At 34.9% G+C, this 20251-nt stretch overlaps 1 protein-coding gene and 1 pseudogene across 3 annotated transcripts in view; one reads left to right on the forward strand and one right to left on the reverse strand.

Moving 5' to 3' along the window:
- The window catches only part of LOC125840073 (uncharacterized), a 29419-nt gene extending 19137 nt beyond the window's left edge, over positions 1-10282 (forward strand). For 2 of the 3 annotated variants that reach the window (XM_049519058.1, XM_049519060.1), the window contains 13 exons: positions 46-87; positions 200-292; positions 382-566; positions 2815-3104; positions 3329-3450; positions 3624-3666; positions 3741-3832; positions 4742-4790; positions 6228-6298; positions 6428-6547; positions 8880-8980; positions 9232-9277; positions 10031-10282. In XM_049519058.1, coding sequence (XP_049375015.1) covers positions 46-87; positions 200-292; positions 382-566; positions 2815-3104; positions 3329-3450; positions 3624-3666; positions 3741-3832; positions 4742-4790; positions 6228-6298; positions 6428-6547; positions 8880-8980; positions 9232-9277; positions 10031-10081 — 1305 coding nt within the window. In that variant the 3' untranslated portion in view covers positions 10082-10282. The remainder of the gene's footprint in view (positions 1-45; positions 88-199; positions 293-381; positions 567-2814; positions 3105-3328; positions 3451-3623; positions 3667-3740; positions 3833-4741; positions 4791-6227; positions 6299-6427; positions 6548-8879; positions 8981-9231; positions 9278-10030) is intronic. The other variant, XM_049519059.1, reaches the window with a different exon arrangement.
- Positions 10283-15073: 4791 nt separating this feature from the next.
- Positions 15074-20019, reverse strand: LOC125840080 (uncharacterized; annotated as a pseudogene).
- Between the last annotated feature and the right edge of the window lie 232 nt (positions 20020-20251).

Here is a 20251-nt window from a genome sequence, read left to right on the forward strand (position 1 = left end):
AAATGCCAATATGATATTTCTAGCTCAATAAGCTATGTATTGCAGGTTTTGTTTAGACATTTACAAGAGAAGCTTTTTGTTACTGAGGTATGTTTGCTTGAAGTACCAATTCTGTTAACTCTTACCCACTAGTCATGTGGAGATGAACTTCCCTTCTTTAATTGAACATCTTAAAGATATATAGGTACTCGTTTTGTAGGCCAAGTTGAAGGAGTCTCAGTACCAAATGGCACCTTGGCGATCAGATATGAACCTGTCAAATTTTGCTCATTCACCTCCTCAGTCTGCTGGGGCAAGTCTAATGTTAAATGACATTATATGTTGGAAGGAATTTCCTTTCAAATTCATGATGGATTTCTTATTTCTCATGTTCTCTTGCAGATTAAAGAAGGTCTTGAACTAGTACCTCAACAAGCCTATTCTAGTGAAAAGGCTCCTCTTTCGTCAGATCCTCGGACTACAACAGACTGGGATCCCTTGAGCAATCCTCAGAGTGGTCTAAACCGTGATGCAGAAAGAAATCCGGAGACTGATGACTTGGGGAGGTATTCACCTCTTACAAGCAGGTGAGCCTGATCAAATGGAGACTGCTACTGTGAACTGAATGTACAATTCCAACCATCTGCTTTCGGTGGTGGGTTCTGTTATCATTGACTTTCCCAAATGTTTGGTCATTTTTGGATGAAATTGATGGCCAAATCATGTTTCAATCTATCCACAAAATTGTATTTTCCAACTACCATTTCTGTCTCTTCAGAAAATGATGAAAAAGAATGATTCATAGCATGTGGCACATTGAGTAGATTACATGAAAATTTATATCTCCTTTCAATTTCAAATAAAAATAGATTATGTGAAAAAAATTTGATCCCCTAGAAAAGATTAAGAAGCTCAAATGCTCAGAATTTTGTTAAGGATGAACAACTGTTGTATGTTCCCTTATCAAGGACAATAATAATTATATTTGTGAAGTTGTGATGCTAGTATAAGGTTGATTCCGCCTGTGTGTGTTTTTGTTGGTTAATTGTGTTTACTGGTTTTAGTTGATTCCCTTTATCCCAATTTAGACGAAATTGTTTGACCTTCTTGAGCATTATAAAAAGAATGTTTTGATTGCATTGTTGTATTGGAGTTGGGAGATATGGATTTTGAAAAGTAATTATTTAATATTACCATATAATGTGCTGTTTAGAATAGCCCAGAAAACCCTACGACCCCTCCAACAATGGTCAATATCTAACCATTTCTGTTATGTCATGTGATGGAAATGATTATCTTAATTTACATCAGTGGTAATAAAAACATTTAGGCAAATGCGTTCTGGAGATTTTTATGCTCCTCTCTCACTTTAGCAAATAGCTTGACCTTCATCATAAAGAGGGTGTTTGGATTGGCATAGAAGTTGGTCAAACCTACTTTTAAGTCAGTTTTTAACTTCTGGAAGTGTTTGACACATAAAAATTACTTAAAATAAGTTGGGAAGTGTTTGACAAAGTTAAAAATAACTTAAAATAAGTTAAAAATGACTTAAAAAAAGTTTTAAAAATCAAAAGTAGGTCTCTCCCTGCTTTTTATTTTTTGACTTAAAAGTCATTTACGTTTGACTTTTTATTTTTTGACTTAAAAGTCATTTAAGTTTGACTTTTTATTTTTTGACTTAAAAGCTAATTTTGTAAGTCAATCCAAACGGGCTCTAAATAGGTTGTCATCTAAACAACTAGTTTACCACTTGAGCTTCAACTTATTGCAGATCATTTCGTTATAATTCTTTTTATTTTATTTTTTTTACTTTGAAACAATTGATGCTTCGCAATAATAAAGTAGGTCCTGGTGTGGACTACCTATGAATAGTTGGTCAGATAACTTGCATGCTTAACCCGTCAGACTTTCAAGGCTTTATTGTGATGACTTGTTAAATTTTCCTTGTCTGCTGTCCTCATTGTGTTTGCGGTCTCTTTGTACATTATATTTTATATCCTTTTTATTCTTATTTGTAGATTTAATCAAAGTTGCCCATTTGAACTTATGGAATTATAATGTGTGAATGTGCCTTGTCGTCTTGATTATACTCTTGCAAGCAATGGTTCTTGGACTCAGTTATATCTTATAGCTTTTATGGTCGAATTGTTGAATGTCAATATGGATATTTGATTTAGCTGTTGATTTTCAAGGCATTTCCTTGTAAAGTTATATTTAAGTACCATTGTTTCTCTTCTCTCCTGGGGTACGGCGTTAACTTTTTTAACTCTTTCATTTGCAATAATGTGTGACTGTGTCTGGAATAATTTGCTGACATCATTAACTGTACGAGTGTCTTTGCCAGTCAAGCTATACGGGATGGTCCTCATCCCTTTTACTGCAGTTGCAAGACCACTATAAAGATTTTCAACATAGTTATGAACTAGAAATTTGCAGTCAAATCACAACTGTTAAGAGCATCATAGCACACTTGATCACCTATGCATAGACTAGTTTGTGGACAGAAGCGGTTGTAAACATGAATTCATAGTCAAGATTAGGACCCCATCTTGCTTCTTTCTCCCTCATACATGGTAGTCTGGTTTGTGTTAATCTGCTGATCTCTCAGGATACACGTTTGTTTTCATCAGTACAAACTTGGTTCTTTTTGCAAGAGGATTTATGTCACACCTTCTATAGTTTGTGCTCTTATATCATGGTTCATTTTGGTTGCTTTTCTAACTTTTATTTATTTTCATGGTTTGTAAGATTTGCTTGTTTTCACTTTGCTTATTGATTAAATTCCAATTTTGAGTAACTTTGTGTTTTGGGTCTTTACGTCACGTGATTCTACAGGAACACTACAGTGCAAGTTATACCAGCACAACTTGCAGTAAGCCAGGGTTATACGCATTCCAAGCCTGAAAGTGAAGAAACATCTAGTAAGCAAGTTACTTTTAGTGATCTCATCAGCAGCAATGAGATGGATGATTCTGACATGGAAAGACATCAAAATGATAGAGAGCCTTCAGTTAATTGGGCTAATAAAAGCTCAGCATACACATCACAGCTAGATGATCCAGGCTCATCATACTCTCCATACCTTCCACCAGTTCTCGAGGAACCTTCATCGTCCTATTCAGAAGGTGAATTTAGTGTCTTTGCTTGATTACTGTTGTGGTGTAATTTAAACTGAAGCCCATTGAACTGAACTTGAAATCGAAGAAGTTTCACTGCGGGGTAGTGTCCACATCTTACCAAGGATTAGGCAAATAGTTGGATAACTGTGTTGTTCCTCAATAGTTTTTTTGTTTTAAATAAGTCAAACCTTATGCTGGTTAGTGGTTCCTTAAACTTGAGCATTGTTCAGCCGCAGATGAAGAGGCACTACCTGCAATAGCGGGTCTTCAAATTTCTGGTGATGCTTATCCTGGACAGGGACTCCAAGCTTGTGGCTACTCTATTAATGGAACAACCAGTTGCAATTTTGAGGTGTTCCTTGCTTCGACCTTTCTAGCTTTCTTCCTTAGTCGTTTCCTTTACTGCTGCTTCTGATTCTCTGGTTCCATTTGTATCATGATCACTTGATCTTTCAATGCTTTGTGTAGTCGGTCTTCGGTTGGAACTTACATTTTTTTTCTTTTTGGTTCTTCTTGAACTTGCAGTGGGTTCGCCATTTGGAAGATGGATCTTTTAACTATATAGAGGGTATCCTGCTAAACAAGTCACATATCTTTTCTGCTTTATTTCTCCTTTGAGGTCACATGACACTGTTGTGACAGGGGCAAAGCAACCAACTTACCTTGTGACTGCTGACGATGTTGATACTTACCTTGCTATTGAAGTTCAGCCATTAGACAACCGAAAACGGAAGGTAGTGCTTCTATCCTCTTCTGCCTCTTTATATTAGCCTCCATGCTTCCCCCCAAAAATTAAAGCACTCCACTCCATCCTTCTTAATCAGACAAGAGAGAAACCTTTAAGTATCTTGGGTCTTTGATCCAATGACATGAGGAGATCGACAATGATGTCACACATCGTATTGGTGTGGCGTGGTTAAAAGGAAGGTTTGCATTTGGACTCTTGTGTAATAAAAAGGTACCACCAAAACTTAAAGGTAAGTACCATAGAGTGGATATGGGGCGGAGTGTTGGCTAGTCCATATCCCGAAGATGCAAGTGTTGGAAAGGGATGATGTTAAGGTTGGATTAAAGCACCCCCATTCCCTGGGACAAAGTGGGAATGGCCTCCGTGGTGGACAAGATGGGAGAAAGGAGGTTGAGATGGTTTGGGCATGTGAAGAGGAGATGTGCAGCTGCCCCAGTGAGGAGGGGTGAGAGATTGGATATAGTGGGTACGAGGAGAGGTAGAGGTAGGCCGAAGAAGTATTGGGAGAGGTGGTTAGACAAGGATATGGCACATCTTAAGCTTCCCGAGGACATGGCCTTATTCAGGGGTGTTTTAATGCATTTCCCTTAAAATTTCAAGGCTTTTGTCAACAGAAATAGTTCATATATGACTGTTTTGTATTTCTTTTTGGGGAGGGGAGGTCCCGTGAATAGGGAGATGAAGAAGGCCATAGAACTAAGTGGTGTAAGGTGAAATTTCAACCATACAACTCCAATCTGACTGTTTATAACACCCTTTAGTGTTTATTCTAGTATAAAAAGGGAAGACTACAAAAGAATGTGGTTTATTTTATTTATAATATAAAGGCCGTTCTTTTTATTAGGTTTATCTCGATGAGAAACACTGCAATGACTTTTCTGTTTTTGATTTTCAGGGTGAACTCGTGAAGGTCTTTGCAAATGAGCATAGGAAGATAACTTGTGGTACTTTAAGTCTATTCTCATATAAATTTTGAGACTTTTGACTGTTATGATTCCAATTTATAGAAGTCAATATTCTCTCGATCAGTATTAGGAGAGTATGAGAAATCTCACTTAGTAAATAAATGTTTATGAATGGCAACCTTAAATTAGTGCTTAATCCGTTTTTTTTTTTTTTTACTTTGGTAATATTTTTGAGAACAAATAAGCTGATCTAGAAAGACTGGCTTTTCTGTTTTGACAAGATGGTGGGAGGATTGTGAAAATTTGAAATTTGTTACTCCCTCCTAATCCCCAAATTTATGTGATGCAATTTCCTTTTTAGTTTGTCCCGAATGATATCTTTCTATCTTTAGAATCAATTTAACTGTAAACTTCTTATTTAGTTACACAAATATTTGTGACTTCTTTTAGACCACAAGTTTCAAAAGTCAGTTTTTTTTTTTTTTTTATCAATAAAAGTATGTTCATTCACAAACATGGCCACAATGGCCATATACAAGACATGTACCAAAAAGTAGAGAAGTTACAAAATGATATGATTCTCTACAAGCAAACTCCACCCAATCATCTATACAAGAAGGAACTTTCTGAGTGCACCAAAAGAAAACAAGGGAATGGAGACTACTCAACTGAAAGAAATTCGACTCTATACTTACAAAAGCTCTTCACTTTTCTCACTCCAAACAATCCACATTAGCACTAGTAGAACCATATTCCATGCCCTTCGTCTTCTCCTTGTTCTCACGCTCTTCCAACTGAACATCAACTCTCTCACAGTGTTTGACATTGCCCAAGAAGTGCCAAACCACCCAAGTATATCCCACCATAACCTCATAGTCAACCTGCAGTCTTTCTTAAACTTTATGCGCATCAGATAAATTGGGACGGCGAAAGTATATGGTTAGCGTAGGTTCAGTCGGTTTTTAGCTACTTTATCAGGTTCTGAATTGGTCAATGTTCTATTTGCTTGATCTGGTTTTATGTACTGATTGGAGAGGTGAAAAGAAGCCTATTTAGGGTTTGCTTGATCATGTTCTTCTTCTTCCCATGTGATGCTACAACCCAGAGGGTTGGACTGGGAGAATTTTCTAGTTCTGTTATTATCTGATCTGCATTTTTTTTCTCCCTTTATATTTTCATCTGGGATTTTCCGTTCAGTGGGAAAATCCACTAACCTTCTGTCACTACTCGCTTATCTCTATTCTAATAGTCAGATAGCAATATATTACACACTTCTTCGGGGAGTTTTCTGTATTTTTTCTTTCATCGATGCCCGTGGATTGTCATGAGATCTGAAGCCAAACATGTTTCCTGTCTTGTATTTGCATGAAGATCTCTTTGCAAGCTAAAATCTCAGAGATCCTTGTTCTTGCTTTTGTTTTGTTGCTCCATGTACTTCCAACTCATCTTATGTGAACTCTCTTTCTATGTTTGCAGATCCTGTAATGCATAGTTGCATTGAGAAAATCCTTTATAGTGGTCATGCTTCATATAAAGTTTCATTGTCGGTAAGGACATTTATGAGCTTCTAGGTGTGGAGAATATCATAATGACCTTATTCAATTTCTTATGATCATGTAATAAAATATTCTGGTTTGTCTATGCTTTATTTTGCTCTTATTTTTTTGGTTGTACAGACACGATATCTTGATATATGGGAGTCTGCTACCTTGGCTATCAAGAGGGATGGTTATAGCATCAAGGCTAATGGGCCTGGTGGTGTTCTCGTCAGTGAGAAGTTTTCTCAATCTACAATTGTACGTCTTCTTTCTTTTGCTTTTTTGTATTCATGATTACGAAACAAAAATGCAGCATCCCCAGGCAACGCGATGTCAGTACGAATAAAAATGTACTGGTATGTAAGGCAGAAAGTAGAATCATAAATAGTTGTAAAAAGGGTAATAAAGATACCACTTGGAACAGAAACTCTGATAGCCTCCATGGCTGACATCCAACCTTATATAAATTAAATATGCATGGTATGCTCACATAATCGTATGTCGTGAATACATATATATAGATGCAAATGCATGTCATACCCAACTGTAATGTATTTATATACCTTAAATTATGTAGACAAGACTAAAAAATGATCAGTGTTTTAGCATATGCTATTGTACACCCCTTTAACCCCGTGTGTATGAGCCCTCTGGTGAGAGGCACTGAAGATGCAAATGAGTTCTTTGAATAGCCTTAATGTACCTTTTGCCGATGAACCTTGTGGCTTACGCGCTTCTGCCTGTACCTCCACACCACTAAAATTAAGGTGAAAACTCAGTAAATAACAAGGATGAGAAGTGCTACGACAATCCAACAAAAGATATTGATTTTTACTGTAAAATACTTTCCGCAGCTTACCAAAGCTAGAACCAACGAAAGGAGTCTTACCTTGCTTTCAAGCTCGGAATACTGCCTAAAATCCCACCACACAGTCAAAACCCCTGTTGCTACAACACTCACGAAGTTGATCATGAAATCAACGGGAAAAATTATACCATAGCTCGCGACGTAGAGCAATTCCGTCAAGAACTTATGCCAAGAACACCAACATGTAAGGACGATTTTGAGGTCTCTGTCTTTCAACGAAAAAATGAGATAAAAAACGAAGGCGGCGATATTTTATAAGCCTCCACCAATCTAGGGCCCACCTCATGTGCCTACTTGCACAATCTCGCGAAAACGCGAATATCCCTCTATTTGAAGTTGTTTTGGCGAACGATTTAATGTGTTGGAAAATAGACGCATAGATCTTCAATTTGATAGGTAGTGGGCCCTCCAACTCTATAGATTGGGAGAAAAGCTCTGTGATATTTTATTCAAAATTTTGAGATTTTTTTGAAGTAATTTGCGATTACTTTTGTTTCACAACTTATTCGACTTCAAAACTTATTATTCAACTTTAAATACCTCATAACACATCATCCTCCTTAGAATGTTAAGCTCTCTTAGTCTTACTCCAAGTTAATTAAACATTACGAATGGGCAGGGTGTTATATTTGCCTTTTCATTTAGTTTCTTGAAGGCGTGCCATATAAACTCTCCTCCTTTTAGAGTATCCACTAATTCCATTGACTTCCTAGTCGAAGTGCCTATGTTCTTGCCAAATATAAATATAAGAGAGCAAATTTATCCATGTACTTTGAGAAAATGGCCAAAGTTTACCCTATATTTTGTTCGTACCCTTGGCTTTGTTAGAGAAAGGTATATATTTGAACCACAAGCTAATGGTTAGGGCAAAATTTTTCGAATAGTCTAACGAAGGTTAAATGTGAACTACTTCTTAAATTAGAGGGGCAAATTTCAGTTTTGTCAAAGGCTCGCTTAAGCCTTGAAGCGAGGCTCAAAACGTGTTGAGTGCTTTGCCTCGCTTAATGTGCGCTTTAGTGTCATCATCAAGGTTCTAAGATATACTTTCTCTTGCCAATGGGCACAATAAACAATTGATATTTCACCTCATCATAATGTTTTTTTCAATTTCTTTGCTCATATATTTATCATTCATGCTTATAATTATTAGTCTTGGACTAAACATATATATTTGTATTTGTTCCCTTTTTGTGCCTTTTTTCATTAATGCCCACATTTTATTTGCGCTTAAAGCCCCAACAAACTTTAGAACTTTTTTACGCTTTTTGCTTTTGATAACACCGGTAAAAAAAAATAACACCGGTTAGTTACCAATTCCAAAAAAAATATAACACCGGTAAATTTGACCCTTTTCCTTTTTTTATTTTGACTAGTCTTAGTGATGATATTTGTAGAGGACAAAAAGCTAAAGTTTTTTTTTTGGGTCTTCATAAAGTAGAGGATGATAAACTGCTTGGCAATTCCAACTCTATAAAAAACTTTAGAAGCATTGGTAAAGGATGATAGCTCTTGTTTCCAATGTAAAGATAGTTTTTTTTAAAAAAATGTAAAGACACTAGAAATAGAGACTGAAACTTTTTTTTTAATTAAGGGGTTACTTTGTTGTGTACTGTTTCTCCTATGACTTCTAGTTTAAAAACAATAATTTTAAGCTCATGCTGCTATAACTTATATTGTTTCCTTGATCTCCACTCATTTCTCACCACTTTATGCTTCTTCTAGGTTACTATTCCATATGGAAGTCCTACAGAATTTTCGATCTTTGATAGTCGGGGAGTTGAGCATCTTTTGAAGGCTGAGAATGATGAAGGAGACATTAACTGGTAAAGAAAACCCACCCCCACCCCAAAGAGAGAATGGAATAAATTAAGTAAAAAACATATTTTTTTGTTTTTCATAGTTATGAGCAAACTTAAGCATTTTACCTTTCCATATCACGTCATATTTTATCTTTGACATTTTACCTTTTCTATGTTGCACTCTCTTCTTCTGCATGTGACCATCGGACAATGTGGTTCAAGTGATCATACAATTCAGTTTCTCTATTTAAGTGACATGTGACTCTATTTTGCAGTTCAAGGGATACAATTGTCCTCACCATGAGACTATTTATTATAAGGGTATGACTTCTACAATCTGAAAGTTATTGTTGTGATTATGAATAATACATAGAATTTTCTATTTTATGAGGTTCAAATGAAGTTTACAGGCTCCGTAAATGTTACAACATAGTGCATTTGTGGTTGAGATCTGTACTTTGTCATGGTTCAGATCATGTCATTTTTATTTCATTGCAAGAAACTCGGCTAGCGTCTGAAGCATGCAATCCCACATGTAAATTTGTATGTCTTGTCTGGATTTTTCTGCACTAAGAGCTCATTCAGCTAGATCTGTGCTGTACTCTTCTTCTTTTATTTCCATTTTCGTGATGGTTCAGATCATGTAATTTTATCTATTTGCCTTGGCATGAAAATTGGCTAACATCTGATATATGCATTTCTACACATGAATTAGTATGTTTTGTTGGTTAACTGTGCATTTTTCTATTGGTACCACCTTAGTGCTGAATTTATATTAGTAATAATACCTTTATTTGTCAAAATGAAACTCTGTATTTTTCTGCACAAAAGGCCATCTCTCGAATACAGAAGCTTTCTTGATCAATTTATCCAGTATGTGATGTTATATCATTCCTGTGTTAGATTCTTTTTATGATCTAGTGTTATTTTTTGTGGAGCGACACATCTATTTTCCCCGACATTGGAACCTGTTGCTGCTTCTTCATTGCCTTGCAGCTATCCATTTGGTGTTAAGATTTTGATGTAAATGAGGTCTGATAGCTGTTTTGACACTCCAATTCCTCTTTGTTGCAGGCTGGTGAGAAGAAAAAGGGAAGGAGGAGGGGTTTGTTTTTCAACAAGTGAAAAGACTAGTCAACCTTCCAAAACATATTTATTAGTACCCTTGTATTCTTTTGTGAGTAGTTGAGCTTTTAGATCTATATTTCTTTTGTTTTTTGGTTACCAGTTCTGTTATATATTGTTAGTTCGTTCAGGTTATCATTGGCCTCAATTTCTCTTTATTTTCGTAAATTTTCTTTGATTTCAAAATGCAGTATAGCCTTTGTCTATTCAATTACTAAAATGGTTCATCAACAGAGAAATTTCATTAATCCTCCCGTAAAATATGAAAATGGAGGGAAGGATAATGAAAACATTAAAATATGTTTACAACAAGTAGGTATTGTATAAATTGTTGATTGCCCTAGTTATGTATGCAACTAGAAACTAACTAAGTTCAATATTATCTCCATTCTCATAAGTTAATAGTGACTTTGGCAAACAGTTTGCCGAGTATGCATTTAACAACAAGAATATCGCTTCCACTTGTCCAAGTATTTCAACACTATTAAAACAGAAAAAAGTGACCATATTAGAGGTCTCGAGTTTGAGTTCTAGGTATGGAAAAATTCATAGTAGGGGAAGCTTTCGCCTGGGCCCTACGTGGTGTGAGTAAAGATGAAGGAAAACAAGAAATAATAGAGACCAAGAAGGGAAGTTGTATTTTTACCTAGTTACTTTGAATTCAGTGTCTTAAAATAAATTAGTTTCGTAATGGTTTTTTTGTTTACCCCTCATTAGGAGTACTTATTAATTTTGCTTTCTTAGTGACTTGAACTAAACCTTAGAGTTAGAGATGAAAAATGGAATTCAATAATAGATAGTGTGACCAATGGAATTCCCATGATTGCAAGCAAAGAATTGAATAATACCATACCTAATACATAAATTAATTCTCTGATACGTCTTGTCAAACAACCTTGTAATGATTAAAAAAAAAAAGTTTTTTCTTCCACAGGTCTTGCCAAACTCTCATGAGATTATGATCACGTAATACATATACAGTGCAAATAAGAGGCTAGTATCAAAACTGCTAAATTGAAATATTTCAAATATCATGCTCTGTTGAGTAGTCATGCTTAATATCATCAACCTCTAAAATAACATGCTAATACAATATTATTTATTGTAGTTTCACAAAATAGGATTTGAGAAGGGCAGAACGTACGGAGATCCATTGTTTCTTATAGACCATCATCCAAAGCAGTTCAAAATCAGAAGTAACGGAAGTACAAGAAACAATAAAAATAATAACATAATAGAACCTACAAGTTACAACATATAGAAAACATGCTATATGACAAGATTTAACAACAATTTCCTAAGAAAAGTTCCTCCATCATCTAGTATTGAAGGGTTTAACTACATTGTATAAGAGAAAATAGTGAGAAGTGAATATCAATGCCTCAACAAGCCTAAACCATTGGCTCTTCAGCTGTCCAACATGCCCGCCGATTTGGTCCGTGATAAATAAACATGTTTTCTTTCTATTAAAATGACTAAAATGTTCTTTAAAGTATTTTTAAAAAATTTATATATGTATTTTCACATAAAATGGATAAATGATAGAAGTTGAACGGACATAATTAAGAAGAGTAATTTGGAGATTACAAAAAAATTAGGGGAAAAATCGTAAAAGGATTGATCAGATTAAAAATGCAATTGATCCTACCGTGCCTATATTTAACTAGAACTCAATTTTTTTTTTCTTTTCAAAATTGGTCTGCGCATATTTAACTAGAATTCAAAATCCTACTTTCTTAGGGGAAAGGGAAAAAAGAGTGTGTTTCTTGTTTGAGAAAACATGCTGTGTTTTTTTTCTCCTTTTTGATCGGTAAGAAATCTCTATAAGTAGGGTTCTTTTAATCTAGAAAAAGAATAAGTTTTTTATACAATACTTGCTCACCCAAGTATTGAGAGAACTGTGATCTAAGTTTTTGTTTAAAGGTATTTACTCACACTTCAAGAAGTAATTTATTGAATTAAACTTTTCAAAAAAATTATATGTTTTAGATGATTGTATGTGTTTTAACATAAACGTATAATATTATCTATTATTCATATAAACAATACGATTATTCTAGTATGCTTACCAGCACTATGAACATGTATTTCCTTGTTTGAGATAAAAAAAGAAAGTACCTTATGTGGCTTAAAAGTTGCATATGCACTATGGAATACTTTTGACGTATGAGTTAACTTTCTTATTGTACGAAAAGTAATATAATGTCAAATTCTAAAGGGAGGAGAAAATTTAGTAAGCATTTTATGATTTTATCTAAAATATAACATTTACTTATCCACCTTACAAGCATATCTTTTTAATATTAATGGTGTTGAAAATACGAAGATATTATAACAGTGCTAAACATTTGCCAAAACAATAGAAAGAAACATTTGCCTAAAAAGAATAAGAGACATGCATGAACAAAAAAAATATAATTAATTTGTAAGACATTTTTTAACAAGGTAAACAATAAGTTGTTAAAACTATTAGATAATTTGGAAAATTCAATATAGGCGTCTCTCTAACCCTATAGAAGATACTTTTGTTTTTTCTTTTGATAATATCAAGGGAGGGATCGGTAGCGGCTATCAGATTAGACACAATCATCTTGAGGGAGGATGGTAGATCGGAAGATCTTAATTCGTTTTGTTGTTCGTTATGGCTTCAAAAGGTACATTATTCAATTTTATAATTTTTATTATTATTTTGTGTCCTGGTATTATGTTAGATCTGTGAATTTTTATATTAAGGATCTATCATTTTAATCATAGATCGATTTTGGCTTTGATATCTGAATTTTGTAAATTATTTTACATGAGTATTTGTTTATTAAGATGATTTTTTTTGTAAGAATCTATCTATTTGACCATAGATTAATTTTGGCTATGATATCTACATGTTTGCAGATTATTTTACATGAATGTTTGTTTATCAAGATGAATATTTATGTAATGAATTTATTTGTTTGATCATAGATTAGTTATGGCTATGATATCTGAATGTTTGTAGATTATTTTAGGAGTCTATTTTTTAAAAACATAGATCGATTTTGACAGATTTTTGCAAGACTAGTCTATGTGGGACGAGATGGAGCGGGTTAAATTTAATGATTTTTTTTTGTGTGGGGTGGAGCAAAGCTAGTTAAAAATTTTATGGATTAAGCTCAACCGGTGCCACCCCGTCCCATTGTCATCCCTAGTGCCCCGCCCTATCCCATTGTCATCCCTAGTTATATGAGGGACATACACTTGCTCATTAGATTATTAACAAAAGAGGATTACAGTCACGTAAAGTCAAAATCAGTGTATTATCTTAGGGCTTTCATTAAAGGGTTTCAAGATATAAAGAAGTAAACACATTAAGAAGTCTAAGAGAGTTCAATACCTATTATATATACATAAAAACAATTTTAATCATATATGCAAAAAAAAATAAAAAATTATACATGAACAGTGTAATTTTTCCGTAATCGAGCCCTTACTAGCTCCGCCATGGATTAATATCAAATAGGATTACATGCCCAAATACTGTAAATCTTGCAAATTACAAATGACAACGAGATGAAATGCTTTGTTTTACTTTCTGAATTAAAACCTTGTAAATAGGACACTACTAATAAAAGAGGGAACAAGGGAAGGAGGATACGTGAATACAGGTACCAAAGGGTGATAAACAATTGTAACAACCAAAAATACATGCAGGAAAACAACCTAGAATAGAAAAACATGAAGCACACATAGGGAGTTCATGAGGACAAATGAGATATAACAACTAAAGGAGGTGGACAAATATGCCAGACAAGGTTTCAGTAATAATATATACAATGTAATTCTCTAAGTAGATCTGGGGAAGTGAATTTGGGGAGGATAGTGTATACGTAGACATTTTACTTATTTTAGGAGGCAGAGATGTTTCTGCTACATCCTTGACTCGAGAACAAAGTAGTCTAGGAAAAGAAAAAGCATAAGTGTAGAAGTCATGACAAAATACTACATATAGCATGACAAAGCATTTTAGAAAGAGAAAAAAGAACATTATCTACAACAAAATAATAATATAATCAAAGTAGAAGAAATAACATATAGTAGTAGAATAGAAGAACAAGAAACTACAAGAGTAATGCTACAACTACTAGCATGTAAAGATAAGTGAGACAACACTCAACTACTTACTAATCTTCTACCATAATTTGTGTCCTCTATAGCCTCTTAACTAAGGTCTTGTCCTAGATAAGCTAAAGTTGTCACTATTTTCTAATCTCCTCTCCAACAATATTTTGTCGGCTTACCTAGCATCCCTATATAGTCAACCTCTCATATTTCCGCACTAAAATTATCTGTGCATCTCCCCTTCACATATCCAAACCATCTCAATCTTGTTTTTGCATCTTGTCCTCCATTAAGGCAACTCCACTTTAACACAAATATATTCAATTCTAATCTTATCTCTCCTATTAAACTCACATTCATCTCAACATCCTCATTTCTATAACTTTATCTTGAGAGTTCTTGACTAACCAACACTCAACCTCATGCAATATAATTAGTCTAACAACCACTGTGAAAATAGACGGATGAAGTTCAATACCTGCATCACACAACATTGCAAGACACCTGCTTCTACTTACCCAAGAACATACGTATTCTTGCCAATAAGTGGCTGATAAAATAGCCAAATGCGACTAGCTTATTTGCAACAATTTATGTTGGCCTACGAAGCTAGAAACTTCATCTTGTCTTTTTTCTTTTCCTTTTCATTCAATTTTTTACTCAATATAGACATATCAGATCACCACAATGCACATCCAGTAGCAACAAGTTTGTTACTATTAAATTATCATGTTACTATTAAAAGAAGTTTAATAGGAACAGCAAGTATATGGATAAGGCACAGTACATACAAAGCTAAGATACAACTGCAATTCAATGGTCTAGAAAGTTGCAACCAAAAGCTAGCATATTGAAATGTAAATGTAATATTTTTTTCCATCCCCCACCCTCATTGGAAGATCAGGTAAAAAGACCATTCATCAGACAAGCTGCTCTTCATTACATTCCTCCATGGAAGTGCCAGTAATATCAGTAAGATCTTGAGGGGTAGCTTCATTCTCCTGAGATAGAAGTTTCTGCTGCACCTTGGGAGTTCTAACCCTCCTCTTTACCCTGCGCCTGAAGAAATATGATTTATTGTGAAGATTAGTAAAATCTACATATCATGAACTTGATCACCTTAGAAAGTGATTTTATAACTAGGTCCACATCTTAGTTTGCTAATTCCAAGTGACAATTAAACATCACGATAGATACCAAGGTCATTTCTGATTATCTGAAGGATAGAACAGTGGAAAAGTGTCCACCCCCAATGAGAGGAGGTTTAAGCAGTAATCAGAAAGGGAGTACTACAGTTTGCATATTCCAGAACAATGAAGAAGAATATATGAGGTGCTCTTACGTTGACCAAACGCTAGAACTAGGAGAAACTTTTTGTTTTCTATGATAAGTCAAAATAGAACCAGGAAAATCTGTTGTGTGGATTCTTCAAAGACATAACTTTCTGCAAAGGAATGAGGGAAGATTTAAAGTGGATGGTATGAAGTATGAACTGATTAAGAGATCTATTCTCAGGGGATATTTCTCATATTGTATGTCCTGCGCTCTACCAATTAAAGCAAATATTCTCTTATAAGTCTATAAAGGTATCGATTCCAGTCAATGCATTTGTTTTCTTATTCTAGGCAACAAAGCAGGGCAATCCTGAAATTCAGCATCGTTAAATAGCCAGCTAAAATAAATGGGAACTCAGTGTTGGAAATCTCTATCAGTTTAATGAAGCATAGTATTTGAATTACCAACCTTAAAGAATTAATGTGCTTCTCAATGATTTCTTTCTGTTCAGCGTCAAAAGCAGACCATTTTTCATCTGATGCAGCAGTATCACCGGTTCCTACATCTGCATATGGAATAGGCATAAAGGTCATTCAAATGCCAATTACCAAAAATAGAGTAAACTGTCATATGCTTGAACCAACCTTGACATAAAAGAATGGATTTGTCACCATAGCATTTTAGTGTCCAATACACTTTACCATCAGTGCCTGAAAAGAAAGGCTCCGTCCTAACAGCTTCGGATCTTTGATTACCTATAGACAAAAACATAGTCAAAACCCAAATATATGAAAAGGATCAATATGATCAATGAAGTTACAATAGTCCAGCCATCATGAACAAACACGTATATCTCATAGAGAAAGCTGATTTAAGAATGAAGTGAAAGCCTGGGTGGGGAAATAACAATCTATGTTACTGTAATTTTGCTATGTTTCTCTTTACATGACAGAGCTTGGTGTACTCATCTTCTCTTTATCATCTCTGATTGCATGGAGCAGGTGTTTTTATGATTGTGAGAAAAGTAGGATTTTCCATCTTTTCACTAGTCATTATATTACGGAAAGAGGGTTAATGGCTGACGACCTACTCACTGTATCATCAAGGTAATGGCATAACGCCCACATGAACAACTAAAAATCTAGTAAATCTCATTCCATGTTGGGCTTACTTTAGCATGACTGATTAGATATGCGCATTTATGCAAACCATATGGAAAAATAAATTAACTTAAAACATGCATGTAGACTAAGCACGTACACTTGGAGTAAGTGTTCATTGACTCCACCACAGAAGCATGAGCTTCTGCTAATTCACGTTTAATTTCAGAAAAAATTGCTTCATGTTCTGATAATGAGAGTAGAGCACCACTCTTTGCAATAATGACTTGAGCTACCTCATTCTGCATTTTCTGCTTCAGGCGCTTCTCCTGTACAAGTAATAACATTTCATATATTAGCTTTCATATCTTGAAGCATAATGAGGTTTAAGTTTTTTTTTATTATTATTATCTTCGACACCTCATTTTTTGCAGCAACAACTTTTTCTTTTGCTTCCTTTGCCTTTACAGCAAAGTTTGAGTTTTGATCATCAATCCAGTCCCTTATCTTTCTGGAAAAGAAAAATATATAAATTCACTTCGACAAAAAGACAAAAAAAAAAAACAGAAAAATGTAATGAGGAAAGGGAAAAGGCTAGGACAATTCTTACCCAGTTCCAAGAACTTCATCGCAGATAAAAGTTAACATCTTCAGCTTTTCTGAGGGATTCAAGTTCTCAAATTCTTCAACATCATTACCTAAAGAAACTAATCCCATGGTTCTTGCAACACTGGGGGATTTCGAGATCAACATTTTGATATCAGCATGCCATGAGTTTTTCCCTTCTGTCAAGGTTTCTGCTGAAGATCTGGAATTTTTTTTATATACAAATGTTAATAGATGCAAGAGATGGTGCTCCTCAAGCAAATCTGAAGAAAAAGATATACATTTCCTCTTCCTCCTCTTTCAGGAAAGATAGTAAGCTACTAAGAAACTGTATCGTCACAGAACATTTTCCACGTCGCGTACTTCTCCCCTGCAATATATCTCTGAGAACAGCTTCTGGTTGCCCCTTCTTGATGCCTAGTATCTATATAAGTGAAAAGTAGAAGAATAATGGAGAAATGCAAAATTTGATCAGCTAATTGAGTAGACCTCCTAAATGCCACGGATCTAGAAACAGAAAAGAGCCACAGGCAACAAATCAAGGCAATCACACTTGATAAGAAAGAACTGAATACTTAAAAAACAGATTTTCAAAAACAAATATGGGGAAAAACTAATGTTCAGCTTAGCAGCTGGCCATCAGGCATAACCCATGTACCAGTTTCCAAGATTTTGACAGACAAATAAAATAATGAACTATGGACAAATAAGGTCACCAATGTGTAAGAAAGCATGAAACTCAGTAATGATGCGTTGACTAGTGTTCGTCCACATTACAGCATCAATGCATGTAAAATATTTTTAACAAGATGCCATAATAGAATTTTATATGGGTATTAAGTTACTTGCCTTTCCGAAAACCATACAAAACTCTAAAAATTGTAAAGCATTCCCAACATCTCCTGGCTGTAAATCAATGTCACCAACAGCTGTCACAGCAGTTCCCTGGGGCAATGGAGTCAAGGCAAAAGGATCATTAGTTTCAATAATGTTATCTTTCACAGAACCTTCCTTGAGAGATCTTTCCTCCTTGTTCTTTCTGAAATCTTGAGACTCTTCTGATAGAGTTTCTTTCACTGATGCAGAATCGCCTCTCTTGCTGTCAAATTCTGATTTTGGCTGTCCTTGCATCAATTTTTTTGGTTTCTTTTCACCATCATTTGGACCATCAAGGTCATTCACTACATTATCCTTTGACAATGTGCCATCAGGCTTTACACTAGCCTTTTTCCTTTTACATCCCGCAGATTGCTTATCACTGGGATTTTTCGACAAGGCAAAAGAATTCACATTTATGTCACTCACCTCTTCAATACAATTTTCCTTCTCGCTATTTTCTGAAGAAACTATGATTTCCTCCTGTCAATATTGAGTAACAAGGTATTAGAGCTAACAAACAGACAAATACTTCCTGTTACCAGTGCCATAATTATATAAAAGCAACATTACATTGTTTGAAATATTGATCTTTTTCCGTGAGCCACTCTTGTCTTTCAGAACTTTGACTTGATCAATATTGTCAATCCCAGTAAACTGCAGCATATCTGAAACAGAAGAATATCCAGTTGCCTTCGCTGAGTGCACAAGTTGACCAGTGGGTGGGCAACCCCGTTTCTTCCTGAGAATTGAGTCAGTAAATAATCAAGATTAAGTGCCAGAGACCATCTCCAATTCTTGTTTAAAAGAAAAAAAATAGCAAGAACAAACTAAAGAAGGCGACGCACATGCAAAGACTGCAGTTACAAATGCCTCTGCATTTTGGGCATTTCCAATCCTCCAAAAGCGATACTTCCATTGCCTTCTCACCATACCTAATTTAAAAGCTCACAAAATATAAGTGCACATTTAAGATAAGAAGAATACAGGTTCTAAGAACAAATGAAAACGGAAAGTTCCAAACCTGTTTGATAGGCATTTATGACATACATTAATTGCACAGAGCTTATCTTTTTGCTTGTTCTTACACCCAACCACAAAGGCAGTAGTCTTTTGGCGGCACTGCATGAAGTTTGGTAGAAGTTAGTACAATAGATGCTGAAAGAACAAAAGGTAAATGGTGGTAGGTTCATTAATCTGCAATGATATGCAGCAAGTAACACAGAACAAGTGATGCAGGAGCAGCATGTCAATACAAATGACAGCTCAAATTAGCCAAAGTAATGAAGCATAAAGCTCCACTAAGTTTGTCTTACTTCAAACACACTTTCCAAATTAAAGTGTTCAAACAATAACTTTTACTTGAAAATAAAAGGAAATTTCCCCATATCATTGTTCAGTTTTAGACTCTTCCATAAGAAAGAACTTTACCTCTCCAGTGAAACCAACACAAGAAAAAGAGCATAGTTTTTCAATTATGCTTGGTTGCTAATACAAAAACATGATTCACTACACCCAAAATCTTAACAAATGACATGTCCGATGCTACACTACACTCGATATTGAATCGAAACCCTAGAAACCCTTTATAATCTATAAATAAACCTAATCAAGGACAGTACATTCACTAGTCGAACTAATTAATAGTCTAAAATCACTTATTCTACATTTGGAATCAAACAATCCAACTCATAGTATAACAGCATTAACAGCAATCCATGCATCTCTTTCCTAATTTTACAACACATTACCAAAACCCCATATCTTCTTTATTATGTTTCCTTGTAATTACTACAACATAAGGCAAGCACAAAATGAAAAGGGTATACAAAAGCACAAGCACAAAATCAGTGGAGTTACCTGGTGACATGACTTGCCATCAGCAGCATCCGGGTCAGATTTTTGCTTTCTTTTCTTCATAGGGGAGCTCTTCATTTTACTACTCTTTTGCTCAGAACCTGAAATCACGGCCATTGTATCCCGCAGATTAACGAATTCAAAGGTTTTTTAGCTACTTCTAATTTTTCAGAGATTCAAAGAAATGCGAGTAGGTAACAGCACAGAGTTTATTGGTAATAGATTTTGTTTACGGATTTTCTCTATCTTGTAATAATAGATTTTCTATCGTTCATTTAGATGGCGGGAAAATCGAATGTGAACATTGAAATTCTTGGATCGAAACGAAATTGGTTTACCAAATTCACCCGCCATTGTCGACGCT

This window comes from Solanum verrucosum, unplaced genomic scaffold (genome assembly GCF_900185275.1).
Source record: "Solanum verrucosum unplaced genomic scaffold, falcon-dt-bn FXZP01000180.1, whole genome shotgun sequence".
Taxonomy (NCBI): Eukaryota; Viridiplantae; Streptophyta; class Magnoliopsida; order Solanales; family Solanaceae; genus Solanum; species Solanum verrucosum.